Source organism: Acipenser ruthenus, chromosome 1 (genome assembly GCF_902713425.1).
Source record: "Acipenser ruthenus chromosome 1, fAciRut3.2 maternal haplotype, whole genome shotgun sequence".
NCBI lineage: Eukaryota > Metazoa > Chordata > Actinopteri > Acipenseriformes > Acipenseridae > Acipenser > Acipenser ruthenus.
In genome coordinates this window covers 5,317,249-5,340,688 of record NC_081189.1, presented here as the reverse complement: position 1 = coordinate 5,340,688, position 23,440 = coordinate 5,317,249, and the positions used below count along the sequence as shown (strand labels likewise).

At 37.8% G+C, this 23,440-nt stretch overlaps 1 protein-coding gene across 15 annotated transcripts in view; it reads left to right on the top strand.

The window, feature by feature from the left end:
- Positions 1-18,790, top strand: part of LOC117403767 (myocyte-specific enhancer factor 2C) — an 82,682-nt gene extending 63,892 nt beyond the window's left edge. For 9 of the 15 annotated variants that reach the window (XM_059035439.1, XM_059035258.1, XM_059035412.1 and 6 more), the window contains 7 exons: positions 284-458; positions 1,571-1,618; positions 9,579-9,751; positions 10,622-10,645; positions 11,286-11,415; positions 13,078-13,213; positions 15,161-18,790. In XM_059035439.1, coding sequence (XP_058891422.1) covers positions 284-458; positions 1,571-1,618; positions 9,579-9,751; positions 10,622-10,645; positions 11,286-11,415; positions 13,078-13,213; positions 15,161-15,482 — 1,008 coding nt within the window. In that variant the 3' untranslated portion in view covers positions 15,483-18,790. The remainder of the gene's footprint in view (positions 1-283; positions 459-1,570; positions 1,619-9,578; positions 9,752-10,621; positions 10,646-11,285; positions 11,416-13,077; positions 13,214-15,160) is intronic. The other 6 variants (XM_034925959.2, XM_034925971.2, XM_034925949.2 and 3 more) reach the window with 3 other exon arrangements.
- Positions 18,791-23,440: the final 4,650 nt, after the last annotated feature.

Genomic DNA, 23,440 nt, shown 5'->3' with positions numbered 1-23,440 from the left:
GGAGATCCGCCCTAAGCAAGGACTTCCAACACACAGCTGAAGCAATAACTTAGAATGGGAAACTAGGGCAGCCTCAGCAGGGACTAAAACCCTGAGATTTTGTTCACCTTGTGATTGCATTTGTTCGGTAGTAGATAGTACTTTATTGGATTGTCATTTCTTACACATCAGTTTTAAAACACATGCAGACACCTTTCCATTGTCCCGACATTGTTTGTTTTTTATAATTGTGTGCTCCTATTATTCTGTTCTATTTGTCCCTCTTTTTTTTTTTACCATGTAGGCAGTTCAACCTAACTATGAGATGCCAGTTTCTATCCCGGTGAGCAACCCTAACAACCTGATATACAGCCACCCAGGCAGCTCGCTGGGCAACCACAACCTCCTGCCACTGGCTCACCCGTCCCTGCAGAGGAACAGCATGTCTCCAGGTGTGACGCATCGGCCACCTAGTGCAGGTAACACAGGTCGGGTTTACACTGAGTTTCAAAGCAGCCCTAACATTTTAGGGTTCGTTAGTGTTTAAACGAATGCTTCCCACGGCTATCCCCAGTATATCAACCGATCTGAAACAAAAAGGGTGGTGGGGCTGTAAGTTATATGAACCCAACTAAGCCAGTTACTGAGTGCAACAACAGGGGTATAGTTTGGCTAATTGAAACCTTATCATAAGATTGTAAGTCCTGTTGAAGTTCCCCGGGTGCTGCTACCTGTAGTAGAAATGCATGTTGTTATGGACCTTTTGCAGAAGCGTAGACAGTCAAACTGAAGCACTTTAAGGTTCCCTGTTTTTATAAAGAGGTTCATATTCATAGCTGCATCCACGGTTTCAGCATGTCAGGTACCCTTTTACAAACAGCATCCTATCCTGCAGGACAAGCTGTCCTGTAAAAGTTTGGCAAAAAAAAAAAAGAAAAGAAAAAAGGAAAAGCCTTCTTTACCACCAGAGGGATTGTTTTGGTGTCATATTTTACGAACACATCTGTATTCATTTAAAACAAATACCCTGCTTTTTTTTAAACTTCCTGTTTTGAGGTTTGGGATTGTATTGAAAGAACATTTAAAACATTAACTTGTTATATTTCACTTTATTTATTGAATCTCTAATGTGAAATCTGCAGGCAGTTTAATCTTCCAGTCAGTTTGTTTTTATTGTTGAAAAACCTAATTTTCTCTCCTGGTAGTTTGCCTTACGCCCAAACCATGAGCAGTATGATTATCATTGGCTTCCTGGTGCAATTTGCTGCAGATTACGGGAGCAAAACAAAATATGAGTTTTGGCAAAGTACGTGATACCTAAACCACACAGACTCTAACTTTAAAAAATATATCATTTATCTTGGACAGTGTCCTGAGCTCAGAAAGCCCATTTCTAGAATATACGATCAGTGGAAATGGGAAAACAAAAATATCATTCTTTCTGTCTCAAGCACAAGCATGTCATTAGGCGAGAGGAATAACTTGTTGAAAGAACATGGTTAGGCCTGTCGTAATGTCATGAATGATGTGAAAAGTGTAATAATAATAATAATAATAATAATCCTAATCATCTTCATTCTTTTAATCACAGGTGGCATGTTGGGTGCGGAGCTCACAACTGGTGGAGGCATCAGTGCTGGTAAGCAACTTTATCCACTCTGAAGATGGAACACAAAAATAAAATTAAAAATTAAAAATCCTACAGCATATATACAAAGTGTGTATTTAATCGGAGCTTTAGAGTAAAACCACATTCCTAAATGTGAATGCAATTTAAAGACGTGTGACTGTAAAATGAACTCTTTTGCAACTGTAAGAAATCTTTCGCTGGTAAAAGAAGACAGTGGAATTTTTTTTTTTTTTCATTTAAACTGTGGGCTGCAATTTGATTGCAAATTGTGTAAAATGGTTGCACAGCTTGCTATTCATCTTGACTTGCGTGCATAGCTGGGAGAGATGTGTTGCAGTCAGAATGAAGAAGGGAAAGGTCAGGAAGAGGTTTAACTGTCTGGCCATGTGTCACTGTCCAGACAACAGTAGCATTTTTTACCAAGCATTCCGTCTGTAAAATGCTGAGGAATCTCCATTAACTGTACCCTTTGTTCTTCCTTTTTTGGAGGAACAGAAGACCCTATGTTTTTATCAAGACAACATGGAAAATATGGCGATAAGTCATGTGGAACTTTGAAGTACCATGAAGTAACAGTGTGAATGGTTAGCAAATAAGGGGTTATGAGTGCTTTGAAGAATCTTTGGAACCATGTTTAATTTGAATCAAGCATCTGCTAGAGAGAGAGAGAAAGAGAGAGAGAGAAAGAGGTGTATTGTCAGCATTCAACAAAAAAAAAGTGTTAATTATTAACAAGACACATAGACAATGCTAAATACGTTCCATATGCTGGAATGTTTATTGTAAAGAGACAAAAGTAAAAAAGAGGTTTGAAAGTTATTTTTATATTGATGGTTGCCTGATACATATTCACGTGGCTCTGAATTTAAAAAAATCTAAGCAAATCTATGTTGCTGCCGTGAAACTATAAAGACGTTATATTATACAATTTTATACCCGTTTCTGTTGACCATTTTTTTCACCTAAACCACTTGCTTATGTGGTGTTAGTGCTAAAGATAGACGTCTGGTCAGCAACATACACAAGATTCTGGATGGCTAGATTTGAATAGTGCTGGTGCATCGCTATTTTTTATTTCTGTCTTCATGCATTGGTTTTTAGACTATGAATTAGACTCGTACTCAATGCATGTTTATTTTGGTTTCAAACATCCAGAACACTCAGACAGATAAAGTGGCAGTATAATGAGCCTGAAAAGATCATGTTTGTTTGATCTACTGTATGAGGCATCGTCATGTTTAATATTGCAAGCGGTTGCGCTGGTACAATGCTAGTTATTAAGACTCTTGTATAATTAGTTGTGATTTAATGGCATTCAGATTAGGCTGGCACATATTTGTTTTAAACTAGGACCTATGAGCTTATTTTGTTAGTTTGTTACGCTGAGTAATAGCCTTAAATGTCACCCACATGTTTACCTCAGGCAGGGACCCAAGACTTAAATAAAACTTAGCAAACTATAGTCATATGTATGCTGAAATGGTTTAAACCAACAAAAAAACCTGTTCTATTTTCAGTGTTGATTTTCCAGGTACACTATGGTTAGATGTTGGGGCTTCTCCAATACAATCATTTCATTTTCAGCAGCAGGTCAGAATATATTACATAATACCTGGAAACTGCCAACAGGGTTTGGGAGGACAACTTGTTTACAAAGGACAACAAACAAACTACATTTCCAAAGAAAGATTTCTGGTTTTTTTTCTGTGCGTCACACAAAGACAGTGACAATAAGTACCCAGAGTTCTTTTCCAGGGCATTTTTAGCTTATTTTAAATGACTTTTTTATTCATTCTTTTTTTCCCTGTGTCGGAATAAAATACAAAATGATGTATTTTAATGCATCTGCTAGCAAAATAAACCTGCACAGGGTGGGTGCTGTGCTAATTTTGTTGCACAACTTCTCTCGTGGCAGCCTAGTGACTTGCTCTGATGATTGGGTATAAATTGCTATAATCACCTAATAATGATTATGTGGCAGAGAAAGAGCCTTTCCTGAGAACAACAGCCAGGTTCTGCGCCTTCATAATAAGCCTTTTCTCTCCTTTTTTGTAGCAAATACGTCATTTGAACTCCACACGTAATAATCTGAATACATAAAATGTTGTTTATAATAATTGTTTGTTAGTAACCAAAGCAAAAAGAACAGTGCCCTATTATGAAGTCCCTTGAAAGAAATGGATTCCTTGTACATTCTGGTTATAGTGTTCTTTTTTGTCACATTACAGTACATGTGCATATATTACTGTCAGAGAGAGCTGTAGATATGAGCATAGTTCATTTTCTTTTACAAATACTGGTACTATAAAAGCTTTGCTCTGTGACAAACTAAAGGGCTGTTTCACAGATGAAAATCTGCAGTCTTTTTTATTCCTGTAAAGTTAAGGGTATAATACAGCTGGTCAACTAACCTGTGCAGTATAAACCATGTGTAATTATTCACAAAAATACAGACAGCGACACAGGAAGCTCAAAAGTCTAACTTGAGATGTGTTTTGCTGATTTTCTGTTACATTATGCTGTTTGCGGTCACGAGGCAATATTATTAGTGATCATTGTTGTAGATTCATATCAATGTGTGTTATGTAACTTAAATGATAGGTATGCAGTGTTTTTGTGGTAAAGTATAAAAAAATATAGCTGTTTTTAAACCTGTTTGCAAATTGATGATGGAAATATATGTTCATTTTACAGATGAAAGTAACGGTTCTTACATACATTTGTACAGCACTATAGACATGCACAAACCACATCTTGCAAGTCTACAAAGAAAACCTTAAAAAAGAAGTGTCTTTACGTGAATACAGTGTAATAAAACAAGCACAACTATTCAGCACATGCATGTATGCGTTTGTGAATGTTCTAAAATATGCAGGGTCTATTTTCTTTAGTTTTTCAAATAGTGTTTTGCAAAGGGCTGTATACTGTAAATAATATATGATATGAGTGAGAGACAATAGTTGTTGCGAAGTTTAATATAAAAAATAGAACTGTCTGTTTTTGCTGATCAATGGAATATTATTTTTCTGTGAAGAGAAAATGTCTTTAGCATACTGAGCTAGAGTGTGCTTCAAGACTTGTGGTGGGCATGGAAACGTACCTTTGACTACATACAACTGTAAATGTATTTAAAAAGAAAAAGAAAAAAAACACTGCCTCTGTGCAACAAATTCCAGGTTTCACAAAAGCTGTAGGTAGGTTTTTAGCGATTTCACTGGAATTTGACCCAGTCAATCATGTGAAAATACTGACTTGTACCTGAAAAATCCATGACTTTACATTCGGTAGATACATTTATATTAATAATGAATTACTTTTAGTGCAATACAGTACAAAGCCATTTGTTCACCAGCATTACACAGATGCTAGTATTCGCAGCAAATAGAAGCTTCTTTTCACCCGATAATTACCAAGAAAACTGGAAAATCTGTTTTTTGTACAGATATAAAAATGTTCCCAGGAAATATTATATGATATAAAAACATCCCAGTAAATCACTTTTACTGTTAACGTTAGTTATGGTGTTACGTGCTGATTTCTTTAGATTTGTATAGTCTAAAGGCATGTTTTACACTGAAGCAATTTGCCGTGTCTGTGGTGGCACTGATGCGTTAGCACTTTAAGTGTAAATGGGAAATGCCGGTAAATGCAGCCACGCTTTATTCCACCCCTGAACCATCTCTCGAGGTGGTTCAGTGGCAGCGCAGTGCAGGTACTGAAACGCATTACTTTCAATGTAAACTGCAATGCCGTCACAGCCACCGCATTTTGCGTTCAAGGTGGATTTTTTTCCCCAAGTAAACTCAATTTCCTGTTCCACCACATGTTGAGTGAAGAAATAAATCCAACCAAATGGCAAGTGACCTAGGAAGTAATTGGGCTGAAAAAGAAGCCCAATTACCCAATCTTTTCATTAGTCTATTGTGATATTCAGAAAGTATGGTGAAAAATATCACGCATACCATGACAGGTACCAAAGGCATCATTGTTTTTATCATGGTACTGAACACTAGCAAATGATGTTAACGTGAGAATATCCGCCTTATGTGTAAATGGGGGTAAGCCGCCAAATTGTCGACACTGAACTGGCAATATTGTTGTGTGTAGAAGGTGAATTTAGAAAAGGAAGTGCGTCATCAGTGCAGGCAGGGACCCTGCATCTTCTGTGGGAATATGGCTTAAGAGGGACAGCTCAAAAATGCAATCAATCCACATTGACAATTTTTCCTAGATGTGGGCTGGTTTCTTGTACTTCTTTAAAGTATATGAATTAAATTAGTTTACGCAACAACAGATTAAGGTTCCTATAAAAAAAAGGAAACTTGAAGGAGTGTCCATGGTTACAGTGATTAGTTTGAAATAATATTGTGGCAAAAGTAAGCAAAACCTGAAAGGCTTCTCTTAGAAACCCTCCGTAACGCAAGGTGAGACAAAAAAAATCACTTCCCAAATCAATGGAAAAAAAGAAATAACATCAATAAAATAAACTGAGGACGCTCAAAGAGGACACTGCACTAGACTATTACTGTTCATACTAAACAAACAGAAAGAGTTACCCTCTGCCATCAGATAGATGGTTTGATTTAAGCCTGACATGTATTTAGTTTAATATGTCTGTTTTTAAAATGGAGCCTTTTCTACAAAAACCACAGCCAATACGCCATAGACAAATAGAAGCATGTGGTGTTCAAAAGGTGAAAAATACTTGAGTTGGCACGGGGACTGTATGGGGCTTTGAAGAGACTTTGCAGGTCACATATTTTCTTTTTCATAGAATAATCAAAATAAGTGTTTGTTTAATTAGTGGCGAATAGCCACTAATTAAAGTGTTTTTTTTAAATTTATTTTTTATTGCACAAGTACACTCCATTTGTAGCAGAGCTTATGAGCTGCAAGCACTTTAGCTGGCACTGCCAATGTCCTTTAACAAGCCATGCTTATTTTTCTCTCTCTCTTTTGCAATTACGGTGCTTCTCTTATTTAATTTGCTGCTGGCAATGCCATATTTCCATTTTTTTTTACAAATTGCACTTTCGAGACTTTCATTTGAAAACAAAACCGTGCCTTCAAATTAAACGAAAATGGAAGGCTCAGTTGCTATGAAGAACATCTGCATTTCATTTTCTGGGAATATATGATTAGGAAATTCATTTACATCTAACATATAATTTTCTTTCCCTCTTTTAAGTGGGAAATGAATTCTAGCACTTCGCATTCCGTCCCTTTTATAAAAAAGAAATATAGCAAAACCCAGATGCCAGACACAGCTTAAGATGAAATTAGAGTAGGAGAAGAGATTGGATCTGTGTATTAAGATGGTTTAGAGAAACTCTGCACCTCCGTTTTCACTAGAGATAAAGTAATTGAGAGGATTGATCTGGGGGAGGCAGGGGGCCACTCGAGTCCTCAAACTGGCCAGCAATACTCTTGGTATGAACAATGCGGTTCTTCCTTTGGTTTAAATGGAAGCACTCCTTGACAGTGAACCACATGCAGATGTTTATCATTGATTTCAAAATGATGGGTTTCTCAATTGTTGGTTCAGAATCCCAAATTCTGAACTGCAGTGCTTCTGAGTGGCACTCTTTGAAGCTGTTCCATTTGATCAGAGCTGTGTACTGTAATATCAACACGGAATAAATGCAACAATGTCTGTTTCATAATGTGCATGCAGCCTATTGGAATATATAGGAAAAGTAAATATAAAAACGTACAGACCCAGGAGTCTTCTGGAAACAGCGTGGCTCATCTCAGTGGCCGATGCAGGTTTAAGTCATTTCAAATTTGTACTGTACTTTATGGGAAATGATAGAATTTCAGTGTCTTTCTTATCACTGAGCACCTGCTCCGGCCCAGCAAACCACAGTGCAAACAAGTGTGACTCTTTGCTGGGCTTCAATGCTAATTTGACTTTTCTAAAGATAGCTGATAGACTGCGATATATAGCCGAAATTGCACACATTGGTGACACTTGCGATATCATACCACAGCACATTTACAGGACTAGCAGTACTTCCTTTTGGCTGAAAAGAAGCCTGTCAAACGTGGGCAGATAGCTTTTTTCTGTACAGTTCTTCTATTGATGTGGATTTTCTATTCCAACCAAGCTAGACCACAGTGCTTTGTAGATCTGGTTTGAGTACTGAAGTGTGACCTTTTAACTAGCTTTGTACATTTATGCTGAATGCAATTTTCTCAGATGCTTGCATGAGCTGTAACAGAAATGCTCCCTTAAATGGTGACACTATATTCTGTGTGTTATATAGTACAGTTTTTAAGTATAATAAAATATAGGACAATGCTATACTATCTATCTCTCACAATTAAATAAATGTAATTATTTTGAGAGTTGTAAACTGCATTTTGCTGTGGCTGGAGCAAAGTGACAACGGTTAGGGGTTTGAAGATTCATCAAGGGAGAATGAAATGCTTGAGGGAGAAGGGGACAAGGGCCTCGCATTGATCAGTACTTACGAAGTCAGTCAAGTCAGTCGAATGAAATCCATCGACATGAAGCAAACCATAGTTCACAGGATATTTGCACCCCTGTCATAGATGTGAGGAGGACTTGCATTGATACAACTAGTAATGAACCTAATGATCCTTGTGAACCCGGTCAGAGGAACCAGCATAAGAGAGAAAAGAACCTGGAGTTAAACGGCCAAGAGCTTCTGAGAAAACAGTGTGGGACACAGTAAACACGGATCTCTGTTTTGCGTTGGAAAGGTTAGGTGGAACAGTCAAAACGAAGCTGGATACATTTAGGGATACCATCTACGCATATGGAAGCGAGAGGTTTAGAGTTGAAAAAAGGAAGGAAAAAGTACAAACTATTCCTGTAAAGTCTAGACGGCAGCAGGAGATTGAGCGCTTAGTTAGAGAAAGGAGGCAGCTGAGGAAGGAATGGAGGAGAGCAGAACAAAGTCAGAAGGAGGCACTCAATCTATTACAAAAGTTCATAAATGATAAGCTTGCAATAGTGCGCAGAGCCAGCATTGCAGCCGTTGTGTGTGCTGATGTGCCAGGGAGGCAAAATAGGCTGATCCCTGGAGCCAGCATTACACTTCAGCCATCAACACCAAGCAGAAGGATATCTACATCTATATCATCATATGGAAGGAAACGCAGATGGATCACATTAGTTTACAGTAAAAGAAGCTATGTCTCAGCTGGTGCTTATCTTGACAAGAGCTGAGTCCAATTTTTTTTTTTTTTTAATTTAGTCGTTGCCAGTGATTTTTACCCCATTTTTCTCCCCAATGTAGAATTGCCAATTATGTTATTATTAATCCCGGTTCACTGCTGCAGCCCCCCGGCGACTCGGGAAACGGCGGCTGACACACGCATCCTCCGAAATGTGCCCCTGCCAAGCCGTCTTTTTTCGCACTGTGGATCCACAGCGAAGCCATCAGACCTATAGTGCTGGAGGACAACACAGATCTGAATGGCTCCACTGCAGACCCGCAGGCGCCCTATCAGCCACAAGAGTCACTGGTGCACAGTGAACCGTGGATTGCCCTGGCGACCTAAGCCCTCCCTAACTGAGCAGCTCTCGGCCAGTTGTGCGCCACCCCCTGGGAACTCCCAGTCACGGTCGACAATGACATAGCCTGGATTCGAACCTGCGCTCTCCAGGCTATAGGGCGCATCCTGCACTCCACGCGGAGTGCCTTTACTGGATGCGCCATGGCATGAAGTTTTAACACCTACTCTCATGAATCAAAACTCGTGAATCAAAACTAATTTCAACATTGAAAACAATATCTAGTCGAAAATTGGCATTGAACATCTTCATTTGATTTGAGTATTTCTAAATGCAACATTTTAATGTGCGCTTAATAGTTATTGATCATATACAATTTCTGTGCTCCACTGGGATTTTAGTGTGCGTGGAATAAAAAAGGAAGGTTACTGTAGCTCAGTATTCACGTGATAGTAACACTATCTTTTTTTTCCTTCTTCAAAACAGGAAATGGATATGGAAATCACCGTAATTCACCAGGTTTGCTGGTCTCACCTGGAAGCATGAACAAGAACATGCAAGCAAAGTCACCACCACCCATGAACCTGGGGATGAACAACCGCAAGCCAGACCTGCGCGTCCTCATCCCGCCAGGCTCCAAGAACACCATGCCATCCATTGTAAGAACCTGCATTGCTCTAGTCTGTTTGCTTTAACCCAGAGGACAGAATGTGATTGGTAGTTATTCTGTAGCACATCGCTACATTTTCTTTTCCATTTAATTCATTTTCTATATCTGGTTATTGCATACAATGTTCAGATGTTTTATTTTTATTTCATTTTGGAACTTTAAAATGCATGTAACTGAGTAGGAGAGAAAGACTCTTTCTGCAACCCAAAGTACTGACCTAGAACACAGGTTATGACCATTTGCTTTTTATTCCATGCTAGTATGTCAGATGTTCCCCTTTTATGTAGAATTGCAGTAAAACAATATATAAAGTGTACATATAAACATTCCTGAACTTTAAAATATTTTAAAGTTATGGCATATACAACTTAGCACAACCACTGTTGTGTTCTATATACAGATCGGTCCAATTAAGATCTCTTGGGAGACAATTTACAAATATATTGAAATTATGTTCTCGCAATACATTTAATTATATCAAGACATGGGCATTCCAAAGCAATACCGACTGCACTGAGGCGCTATCCTAAGGCTAAACTAGGTTTGCTTGACAGACCTGAATAAGTGATCACTGTAATAATAACCCATGTATCCGAAGATGTGGCTGTTACTTTGTTTAAACTCATAACAGAAAACAAGCTGGACTATGTTCATGGTAATTCTTTGTGATTCATGCATTATATTTTTTTTAAACTGGCATATTCAATAACATGTGCTTACATATCTGTGTGAATAAACCCAAGCAGATTCTATTAACCAGTACTACATAGTACTGTCTTGCCTAAAATCAAAGCCTGCATTTCCCCTTATTAACTAACATAACTCATTTTTGATCGTTGCTCCTTTTCTATGCTGTCAGTCTGAGGATGTTGACCTGCTATTGGTAAGTGGGAGCACTGCTTACCTAAAAAAAACCTGCAACATCGCCTTTCCAGTATAACTTACCAACACTAACTAATACCACCCTAATACTGCACTGGACTTTTATAACAAGATCCATATATGATTCTAATGACCTCATGTGGAATAGTAACTGAAATGAAAGCAGAGAGTGGTTAGGGCACCACCTACTGATCATTCAAAGTCAATTCTTTCAATCTAAATGTGTTTTTTTCTTTCTTTTCTTTCTTATCCAGACATTCAGTAATTACATTCACAATACACTTTTTGCATTTGAATAAAAAAAAAGAAACAAACAAAAAAAAACAATGGCACAAAATACATATTTCATCAGTCCTCTTCCTCCAGTCTGCTTCCTGCCACAATAAAGCCCTAGTTTTACTTGTTACTGGTCCTGTTGCCTTGGAGACAATGATGTAATGGGTTACTATGGCGACAGCTAGTCTCCTGAAGGGTTGTAAATGATAGGGTTGGCAGAGTTCATTGGAGCCTCATGTTAAATGATTAATTTCAAAGATTTGCATCATGTTGATTTCTTTCAGTGCCTAAAAGCAAAATGCGTTGTACTCTTTTTTTACATCATTTTCAAATGCCCGTCAATTTTGTCTTTTTCTTTTATACAGAATCAGAGAATAAACAACTCTCAGTCTGCACAGTCACTGGCAACTCCTGTGGTTTCAGTAGCAACCCCTACTCTGTCAGGGCAAGGAATGGGTGGATACCCATCATCCATTTCAACCACATATGGTACTGGTAGGTATCCTATGCAACTTATAATGAATATTCATACGTATAACCAACGGGACTTATTTTAAATAAAGTTGTGATTAATCCAACATCTAACAGCTGCAAAATGTGCTATTTCATAAAGCCTTCTCTGCGCCTCTCGCCTGCACCCTTGACAACCTCAGCACAACGTTTCAGTTTGAATGTCAGTAGAAAAAGAGATCTGCTTCGTACACTAGGTGCTTGAGTAGCACTATCGTTTCCATAATATAGTTGAAATGTTGTTCTGTTCTGGAGAGTCCAGCGGAGACGCATGTCTTTTCTCTGCCCTCACCCCTCAGCACGGGCGGCTGTTTTGCCTGGCTCTCTCTGCAGAGAAGGCATTCATTTCATCTCCCGTGCAGCCCACACACTGCCAAAGGGGGATTGCGCCTAGTGGTCTCTTCAGTCCAATCCAAATTGACATGTGTAGGGTAAATATGATTATAACCAGGAAATCTCAAGAGAGACTACAGGCATGTTTCCAGATGGGACTTGGGATGTCAGCTGCTTCTATTCCAATATTTCAGAGCTAGAACTTCTTATATGCATTGTAGTGTTACAATATAATGTCAAATATATAGTAAACCCTTTTTTTTTTTTTTTTTTTGCTCTTCCTAATAATAAATAAATAAATAAATAAACTAAGGAAGCCAGTGTTTCTCAGGTGATTTATCTACAGTTAACATCTCATTTGAAATGTGAAATTTGATGATGCTTTGTACCCCTGTTTAATATAATGTATAAGAAATCTAGTGAATTTAATAATTACTATTATTATTAATTTCTTAGCAGACGCCCTTATCCAGGGCGACTTACAATTGTTACAAGTTATCACAGTACAAAGTATGACGTTAAAAAGTCACATTATTTAAGTATCACATTACAGAATATCATAATACAGATAAGAGCAGATATGAAAGCACAATAAAAATCAATTCAATTAAGAGCAAAATAAAGCATACAGTAATACAGAATTTGACTAAGTGCAGTTAAGCCTTATAGTAACTGTTTGTTTATAGGAGTAAAGTCCAGTAAGAACACTTAGTAAGTACGATAAATGGATGAGAATGGGCAATTACAGAAAACGTGAGCACATATACCTATAAGAGTAAAATCAAATACAGGATACAGGAAGTAGTTATAGGTAAGAGCAGTAGTTGAATGTGTGTGGAGCAGTTCAGTGCAGGTACGAGCTGATGCAAGTACTGGTACAAGTGGTTGCCATATAGTCCAGCATGGTTGAGAGTTGTGAGGTTTACAGATGCTGTCTGAACAGGTGTGTCTTGAGGAGGCACCGGAAGGTGGTCAGGGAATGAGCAGTGTTAATGCTGGTTCAGAATAGGGTAAGAGACACAGAGAAAAAGTCAGTACCAAATTAAAAAAAAAAAAAAAAATGCATATGAAGTCACTCCATCAGGCCTGTAACTACAGGTGTCTGGCTCTTATGTACAGTGGTTACGATCTGAGCAAAAGAGCACAAGGTACCATGTGCACTGGATTATCCCGCCACGTCGATCCCCAGATCTGCCTTAGGAGCCAGCCCTTGCCAGCCGTGGCTGTAGTTAAATGTAATTACATATTTCTCATTGCTTGAACCACTAGGCATGAAAGAGTGCTTTCCCTCAATGATGTTTCTTTCCCTTGTAGAATACTCCTTGAGCAGTGCAGACCTGGCCTCCCTCTCCGGGTTCAACAGTGCCAGTGCCCTTCACCTGGGCTCAGTCACTGGCTGGCAGCAGCAGCAACTGCACAACATGCAGCACTCAGCCCTCAATCAGTTAGGGTGAGTCTCACTGTGGAGCAGTCAAGGAAATACTCAATGTTCATAGATGCCAGCAATGCATGCTTTAATAAAGAACAAATATATATTCATCCAAACATTAAACAATGATAAATAACACATTCTTCAGGTATAAATGTTTGACTACTAGACTATTAATTGCTGTATTACATACTTCTTAAATGAAATAACTAAACCCATTTTTGGAACACTTTAATTTATCACCACATGGGGGCAGCACAATTTTTTTTTTTTCTTGGAGTGTGCTGTATTGTGTCATAAACATTTAGTTATCTACATGTGTTCTTATCAGCGTAGCTCTATCTGTAAAAATTGACTAGCAACCCATTGAGTGCATGGCCACTTGGGGGCAGTAGAATTATTGCGCACATATTGCGCTGCCCCAAGCATATTTGCCAAATCCCCTTCAATTAATTTTCCCAGCGTACATATTCCCTTAAATTAGTACATCACAGAGAGAGATACTTAATTCACCAAAGGAAGATAGATGACATGAAACCATGTTATAATTCATATTGGGTCCCAAGTAAAATCTATAAATGCTTGTAATAGCTTTCTAATATATGAACTTGACTGTCTCATAAAAGCTCATGGTGGTGTTACTGTTTTCTTGCTCTGTTTCTTGTTATGGTGTGCGTGTGCGTGTGCGTGCTATTTCTTTACATGCAGTGTATATGTAATGGTATTAAGTTGTATTTATACAGTGGATTGGGAGCATCTTGCCATATAAAACCAATGAAGAGTGCAAATGAAAATTGTTGAAAGATGAAGAGTGAGCTCTGAACTTCAATGCATACGCTCACAAAAGTCTTACTGTTCCCAGCGGTTCTTTAAAAAATTATAAAATCCAGTAAGACGTTTTGGTTAACCAGAAAGAGTATCCAATTACATTTTGTAACTAACTTGATGCTGATGTCTGGACGTGTTGCACACCATTCATCTGTTTCTCATTCGTTTACCATAATCTATATAAACCTTCCTATAGGTTTAGTTTAGAAAAATCTAACCGGATGATAGACCATATGCATATGGTGTATGTCAAGGATTTTCCTTATTATTAGTATTATTATTAAAGACCTCAAACCACTGGTACTGCTTTGCTGTGGGAAGTGTGTGCAGATTACAGACATCACTAAAACTTGTATTAATCAAAAGTCTGCCAACATCTTGTTTTAATTGAATTGGGTTTCTGCTGGCAGGACCATGCAAAGACACTGGTCTTGAAGACAAAGAAATGGAATTGAACATTTTAGTTCTAAGTAAAAGTAGCCTTGTACCTGTCAGTTTCTGTAAGCTAGAATCTCCCGTTGGTGAGATAAAATTATAGAATTTTTAAAAAGATACATTATTTAGCACTTAAATACAAAACAAAGCTTATTTTTATACCCTGTTTTCAAGTGATTAATCATGTTTTAGTCATCTGTGTGACATTACAAAATTACATTTAAATATAAAAATTCTCATGAGCTATAGAAATAAAAAGTGCTGTTTATTGAACTCTGGGATAGGAATGGGTCCTGATGGGTTAACATGGTCGTATCATTGGGAGTAAAGACCATGAATTAAATCTGTACATTATGAACACTTATTGTACCAAGATGTATCTTAAAAAAATATATTAGATCCAAAACAAACGCAAATGTACAGTTTAAAAGCTTACCGCGTTTTACATGAAACTAAATAAACTGTTGAAATCTGCACTGCTCAGCATTCCTAACAATATGGAACCATGAACCCAGCCTGGGGAAAGAATAACACTTTTCAGTCAGTGCCTTTGCACTATGACGGGTGTGTGAGTTATCTTGTAATGCCTGCGTGAGTGTGTGTGTGAGTGTGTATGTGTGGGGGCGCGTGTTTCTTTGGAGGTGGAGAGGAGGCAGTGACTTCTGACCTCTTCATTCTGTAACTGTGTTTCCTTTCCTCCTGCAGAACTTGCACTAGCTCTCACTTATCTCAGAATCTCTCCCTGCCTTCTACTCAAAGCCTCCACATCAAGTCAGAACCTGTTTCTCCTCCTAGAGACCGCACCACCACCACGCCGTCGGGGTACCCCCTGCACCACTCTCGCCACGACTCCGGGAGGTCTCCGGTTGACAGTCTGAGCAGCTGCAGCAGCTCCTACGAGGGCAGCGACCGGGAGGATCACCGGAACGACTTCCACTCCCCGCTCGGACTCATCAGGGCCTCTCAGGACGAGAGGGGGAGCCCGTCGGTGAAGCGTGTCAGGCTGTCGGAGGGATGGGCCACATGATACACACGATAGCCGCATTACCTTTTTTTTTGTTTTCTTGCAGAGTGTGTGTGCTATTAAAAAGGTGGGAATATGGGAGGGAAAGGGTGGGGGTGGGAAGGGACCTATGCATTATTTGTGCTGTGTGTTGATCTACATAAAAAAAAAAAAAAAAAAATGTTAAAAAAAAAAAAAAAGAAAAGTCAGGTACTCTGTTTTGTAAAAGTACTTTTAACTTGCCTCAGTGATATCCGATAAATAAACATACGTTGCTGAGATAGCAGCCTAGCACTTGAGCTGTACAACCGAACGCTTGTACAGAGTAGGTTTTATTGCTAACTTTGTTTCATTGCTGTACTCCCTTGCAATGTGTATGTTACAATAGATAGTGTCATGTTGCAGGTTCAACGTATTTACATGTAAATAGAGGGGGGGAAAAGGATAACATTTGCCAGACTTTGCAGATTTATTAACTGAAAGAGAAAGCTGTTATGCAACATTTTAACTAATGTACAGGTGTTCTGACAGACCCAGAGGAGGGTGGCTACTTGTAAAAGTAAAGCCACATAATAACCTTAGTGTGTGTATATATATATATATATATATATATATATATATATATATATATATATATATATATATATATATATATATATATATACATAGATAATGTGTGTGTTAAGAAAATAAATGGAGTATGGCACTCAATTATTTAAAGGATCAAAGGCAAAGGACCATACTTTTAGATATATTAAAAAAAAAAAAAAAAGAAAATTATTTTTTAAAACACCTGGGTCTGCATTACATATCAACTATAAAAGAGATGTGCATTACAATTTGCTTATATTTTCGTAAAAAAAGGAAAAATTTGCAAAGCATTTGTGGTTTTTTTGTAGTTTGTTTAAGCCAGAATGTGTTTTTTTGATAGCTTCGCTAATTAAAAAAAAAAAAAAAGCCTAAAGAAATTAAATTAAATGGGCTTCTTGTATAGAAAGCACTACCCTAAGCCATGAAACCAGTAACAAAAAAATATATCAAAATAAAAAACTCCCTGCTTTGCTGAGCAAGATAACGGATTTCTCTTTGTAGACGTTTTTGTTTTTAAAGAAAATGTGTATTTCTAATTATAAATATATATATAAATATAATATTAAGAATCTTTAAAATAAATCTGTGAAATTAACATGCTTGTGTATAGCTTTCTTATATATATATATATATATATATATATATATATATATATATATATATATATATATAAACTTGTCATAGCAAGCATTGTTTTTATCTTATTAACGGGGATATATAAGTGCAGTTGCACATTTAAGTTTGGCATTTTGTTTGCTCTGTTTTTTTCATTTATTACAGAATCAGACTTGGATATATTTAGACAACCAGCTAAAAGAATTGACTTCCATCTGTGTTTAAAAAATAACTCTACCATTACATGAAAGGGGGTTGGCAGTCATCCATTGTGGCTATCTAATGCGGATACCTAAAGATATATATTGGATGCTACTGCAAATTGAGTAGGTATCCAGAGGAGAAAGTACACTTTTCTTTTAAAACAATTCAACAACACTTTGTCTAACGAGTACTGTACTGTAAGTTGTAAAAAGTTCATACAAATGAGGGCTTTGTTCCATTTTAAATAATATGGTAAAATGTTGTATATTTAGTCCAAACCCTCAGCATGTATCCACCTTTTACCAGTAACAAAGGTGTATTTTTTATTATTATTTAATTGGACTTGTAAAAAATCATGCATCAATCCATGTTTATCTCAGGTAGTCTTATTTTATTATTATTATTATTATTTTTTAATAATGGTCAAATATATATATATATATAGTTAAGTTATTCATTGCAAACAAGCAACATAATATATGAAAAAAAAAACAACGAACACGTTGGATAAACATTAATGGATGTCAGTCAGCCTGTTTTCCCACTTCCCCGGATCACTGTAGACTTCAAGTAATGGCAACAAAAAAAGTTTTTTTAAAAATGTATCCATAAGCTGGTTAAAAAAAGCGAAGCACAACTCTGAATCTTTACAAATCTCTTTTTCTATAATACTGTAGCTATCTCACTCTGTGTTTCTCTCTGTGTCTTTCTCGGCACTTGCTGTTATGTTATGGTATTGCTATGTGCAGAGTTACAATGGGGTTATAATGTTATTTCTGTTTATGTAGTCATTTTAGGGGCAGAGCCCCAGTTGTGATTTTTTTTTTTTTTTAATTCAATGAAAGCACACAAACATGGTTGCAGACAAATTTTAGGCAAACATCTTTAAGACAAAACAAAGCCAGTGGCATTTTGTGAGAGTTGTTTTCATTATTATTATTATTATTACTATAATTATTAGTGTTATTAAGTCAACATCTTAATTTATATTCTAGATATATAAGCCCCAGAAATATTTATATATTAGTAATATGTATCATAACAGATAAAAAAAAATATCTCCAAAAGAAAGTGAAAGCCTTCGAAAAACTACTTTCTGAAGTCCACAAGTTAATTTATAGCTTATTTTCCTGGAGAAGAAGATATGCAATTATCTGGTCATTGGATTTCCATCTAATATATGTGACCCAATGAACATTCTCAGCAGCATAGCATATCTTCCATGTCTTTGGATGCTTTGAGTACACACCTTGTTAATACAGCAGCTAACATGTCCCTGAGATGATACCCACAACACGTGTCAACTTAAAAAGGTGCATGGATACTTGATTGGTTCTTTACATGTAGTATTCTTTTTTTTTGTTGTTGTTAATTTATTAAAATGCTTATCATATCTATGAGATATTAAATGCAAACTGAAAAGCCACAAGATCATTAATGCTAAAGACTGTTTTGCCTAAACATCTAGTGCTTTGTCTGTTCTTACTGTGTCATCAGCTCTGTAAAAAAAAAAAAACAGACAAGGAGATAAACAATGTGATGTCGTCTCTATGACGCTGGTTTCCTGCTACTACAGATCTTATGAAGGACGGGTGGAGTTCTGTTTTACCATTAAGAGTGCTTCAAGAAGTTTAGCTAAACAAGAAATGCTTTTGTTAATATATTTTAACCAAAGACACGGAGCAATCCAGGTTTTTTTCTTATTCAGGCAAGGTTGTTTTATTTTTTTGTAAATCTGCTACTGTTGCGGTTGTATTACCTTCCCTTACTAAGACCTCAAATTGATCTACAAAGTACCTCAGACAGCTTGCAAGAGGTATGCTCAAAAACAATGTAAACCATTGGTTGATATGAAGGAAGTGCTTGACAATATTGCTTTTGTTTTGTATGAAGGTAACTGTTTAATAAAATATTAAGAAGTCTTGGATTGCTCCACTTGGTTTTCTATTAATGCTTTGCTTTTTTGTCCCGAGTTGTTTCCATTCGTAAAATAATAATAATAATAATAATAATAATAATAATAATAATAATAATAATAATAATAATAATAATCTGTAGCTTTTAAAAATAAGACATGGGGGAAATGTGAAAAAGTGAAGCAAATTAAAAAAAAAAACAGGCTCACAGCGGCATAAGCTGGACTTTGTCGCCACTTGAAGAGATGTTCTTAATGAATTAAATCACATCTGTGTATCTCAAGGGACTTGATTCAGCTGTCTGAAGTAAAAATGGGGGAAAAATAATTCAAAAACGTTCTCCTGCTGGAAAATGAAGGTATTATTTGTATTTTGCAGACAAATCAGTAAAGTTACTGGCTTTCTTAGTTACCCGTCGTCTGAGTGTGATTTATTGCTTTATTTCTTGGTTTATTTCTGTATTTATTGATTTCTCATTTTCTATAGTAAATAACAAATCTGTCATACTTTTTTTTTTTTAATTAACTTCAGCAGTGTTGAGGTCTTGCACAGACTAAATATCATCACCCGAAAAACACAGAATCAAGCAGCACACGTTATAAATGGCTCAGTGAATGCAACTTTTTACAAAAGACTAACCATGCCGGTGATTGTGAGTTTTACAAAATAAAATTAAAAATTAAAGGTTGACGAAAAATGGGAATGAACAACCAATACTTTTTTCTGCATCCTTTGGGGGGGCGGGGGGTATCCTGGCACAATCTCACCATGAACCAAAAGTAAAGAGAAGGGGGGCAGTGGGGCCTGATTCAACTGATCTCAACGGTGATGTATCTAAATAAAGACACTGTCGCCATCATTTCTATCATTTTTAAAAGAACAGGCACTTTGTTTTTGCGTATAAAAGCATGTCAAACAGGCTCTGAAGCGTATCAGGGAGGGTCCCAGTTTAATAAATGAAGATGAGTCAGTGTTCAGATCAGTTGAGTAGGTGCCAGTGTATGTTCTGTGACACTGACAAGGCCAGGGTGTACCGCTGTAGCTCACAGCACAATTCACCTTTAACACACCGCAGAACATTAAAGCCACCTCAGCTGTTACACTGGAGGTCTGAAACTAAATTAGCTCTGGAGTGTGATCAGACAGCAGTTTACCTGCCCTGTAATTGACTTGAGACCCATCATTTTAAATACACAGTATTAGAACCTTACATACAGTATGACACAACCCAGTTACTGATTTCCCATTTAAAATCACCCTGGCAACCAGCCTGCACATGTTCTGTATGTGGGCAACTGCCTTTTCTAGATTGTTTGTAGATCGAGGTCACTTGACAATTTCAGGGTGTCAAAGCAGGTCACTTGCTTTCCTTTAAAACATTTTCAAGCAGCCTACCACATAGTTACCAGCGATGGGAAGTTTTACTATCCAAAGGAATAAGAGGTTTAATAATTCTGAGTACTATAATGAACCATGGACAAAAAATGTTTTGTGTGCTTGTGGGTGTGCAAGGAGAACACTGTGTATTCCTACATCGCCAGTTCTGGAGACTACATCCTCCACTGAGAACTACAGTAGCTACAGCCATGCTACCCACACACCTGACTGTACACACCTGACCTTCTCCAGGATTGGATGGGTTTTGGGTGTATAGTATTGTATAGTATTGTATAGTAAAGCTAGAAATCTAGTAATGTATAGAGTCATATATGCCATAGGATACTATACAAATCTGACGGCTACGTGGATTTTGTGAAAAATATACCAACTAAAATTATTGTGTAAGATTGTATTGGACAGGGCACAGGGCTGACACTGGACTGTATATCTGTATCAGGATAGTATTGCTGTTTTATCTGAGCTGGTATCCTGAATATACACCAGATGGCACCGTACAATACTCAGACATACAAGACTTTAGAAACATTTTTTAAAAAAATCAACAAACCCGACAAATGATTATGTTTACAGTTTTACATTGAAGGAATTAAAGGGTTTAAAGCCATGCACCCATTTTTTATTTTATTATTATTATAATTGTGTAGCCTGACATGCACGGAATGAACACCAAAGACCACTAGCAATAGCAAAGGTTTTGTGATAAGTACCTTTGATGAGCACCACAAAACACAGTGGATTTAAACAAACTTAAGGAAACATGTCTGAAGAATTGACAACTTCTGCTTTTCAAACTAATGAACTTGAGTTGAGTAGTACCAGTAAACCACTGTATACAACTGCTGACGGATACTGTCTCTTCACACAAAAGACAGTGATGTCTATTTTAATGATCTAAACCAGGGATCTCCAACCCTGCTCCTGGAGGGCCAGTCCCTCCTGGTTTTTGTTCCAACTGTACCCTAAATTAATTAATTGGACCAATGAAGTGCTTATTAGAAGCTTAATTGGTCCAATTAACTAATTTAGTGTACAGGTAGAACAGAAACCAGGAGGGACACCGGCCTTCCAGGACCTGGGTTGGAGACCCCTGATCTAAACAGTAGGGAATTTTAATACCCACCCCCACCCCCCTAAAATTTAAAAACCTGATTTTTGGCTGGCCTCGTTTCACTGTATCAATGCTACAGTAATGCTAAGATGTGGGGTCAGTAAATCACCCTCGTGGAAAACTCCAGCTGAATTTAAACAGAGTTAAATAGCAACAGTATTGGGTCAGTCACTGTTTAGATCATTAAAACAGATCCCAACATGTTGCCCTGCAAACTAGGAGGCCAGTGTTCGATCCTCAGTCGCTTTCACCTGTTCTACCAGTAGCTCCCTTCTACCTATCATGGTCCCTCATATAATATTACCTTCAATGGCTTGGCCCATTGGTTGTCCGTTTCAGTGTTACATGCACTCACTGTACCTCGGCGTAACATGTGATCATTACATTTTGCTACGATTGCTACATTTCTCAAGATTTACAGTACTGTGCAAAAGTTTTAGGCAGGTGTGAAAAAATGCTGTAAAGTAAGAATGCTTTCAAAAATAGACATGTTAATAGTTTATATTTATCAATTAACAAAATGCAAAGTGAGTGAACAGAAGAAAAATCTAAATCAAATCAATATTTGGTGTGACCACCCTTTGCCTTCAAAACAGCATCAATTCTTCTAGGTACACTTGCACACAGTTTTTGAAGGAACTCGGCAGGTAGGTTGGCCCAAACATCTTGGAGAACTAACCACAGTTCTTCTGTGGATTTAGGCAGCCTCAGTTGCTTCTCTCTCTTCATGTAATCCCAGACAGACTCGATGATGTTGAGATCAGGGCTCTGTGGGGGCCATACCATCACTTCCAGGACTCCTTGTTCTTCTTTACGCTGAAGATAGTTCTTAATGACTTTCGCTGTATGTTTGGGGTTGTTGTCATGCTGCAGAATAAATTTGGGGCCAATCAGGTGCCTCCCTGATGGTATTGCATGATGGATAAGTATCTGCCGGTACTTCTCAGCATTGAGGAGACCATTAATTCTGACCAAATCCCCAACTCCATTTGCAGAAATGCAGCCCCAAACTTGCAAGGAACCTCCACCATGCTTCACTGTTGCCTGCAGACACTCATTCGTGTACCGCTCTCCAGCCCTTCGGCGAACAAACTGCCTTCTGCTACAGCCAAATATTTCAAATTTTGACTCATCAGTCCAGAGCACCTGCTGCCATTTTTCTGCACCCCAGTTCCTGTGTTTTCGTGCATAGTTGAGTCGCTTGGCCTTGTTTCCACATCGGAGGTATGGCTTTTTGGCCGCAAGTCTTCCATGAAGGCCACTTCTGACCAGACTTCTCCGGACAGTAGATGGGTGTACCAGGGTCCCACTGTTTTCTGCCAATTCTGAGCTGATGGCACTGCTGGACATCTTCCGATTGCGAAGGGAAGTAAGCATGATGTGTCTTTCATCTGCTGCAGTAAGTTTCCTTGGCCGACCACTGCGTCTACGGTCCTCAACGTTGCCCGTTTCTTTGTGCTTCTTCAAAAGAGCTTGGACAGCACATCTGGAAACCCCTGTCTGCCTTGAAATTTCTGCCTGGGAGTGACCTTGCTGATGCAGTATAACTACCTTGTGTCTTGTTGCTGTGCTCAGTCTTGCCATGGTGTATGACTTTTGACAGTAAACTGTCTTCAGCAACCTCACCTTGTTAGCTGAGTTTGGCTGTTCCTCACCCAGTTTTATTCCTCCTACACAGCTGTTTCTGTTTCAGTTAATGATTGTGTTTCAACCTACATATTGAATTGATGATCATTAGCACCTGTTTGGTATAATTTTTTAATCATACACCTGACTATATGCCTACAAAATCCCTGACTTTATGCAAGTGTACCTAGAAGAATTGATGCTGTTTTGAAGGCAAAGGGTGGTCACACCAAATATGGATTTGATTTAGATTTTTCTTCTGTTCACTCACTTTGCATTTAGTTAATTGATAAATATAATCTATTAACATGTCTATTTTTGAAAGCATTCTTACTTTACAGCATTTTTTCACACCTGCCTAAAACTTTTGCACAGTACTGTATCTCCAATCAGTTAACAAAGAGTAACATGGTGTCAGGGTGAGGGGTCCGGGGTAGGAGATGCAGGGAGAGGATGTACGATACTGACCTCTGTGGTGTAAATGAGGTAGTGCACAGGATTGGTCACTGCTAGTCCATTGG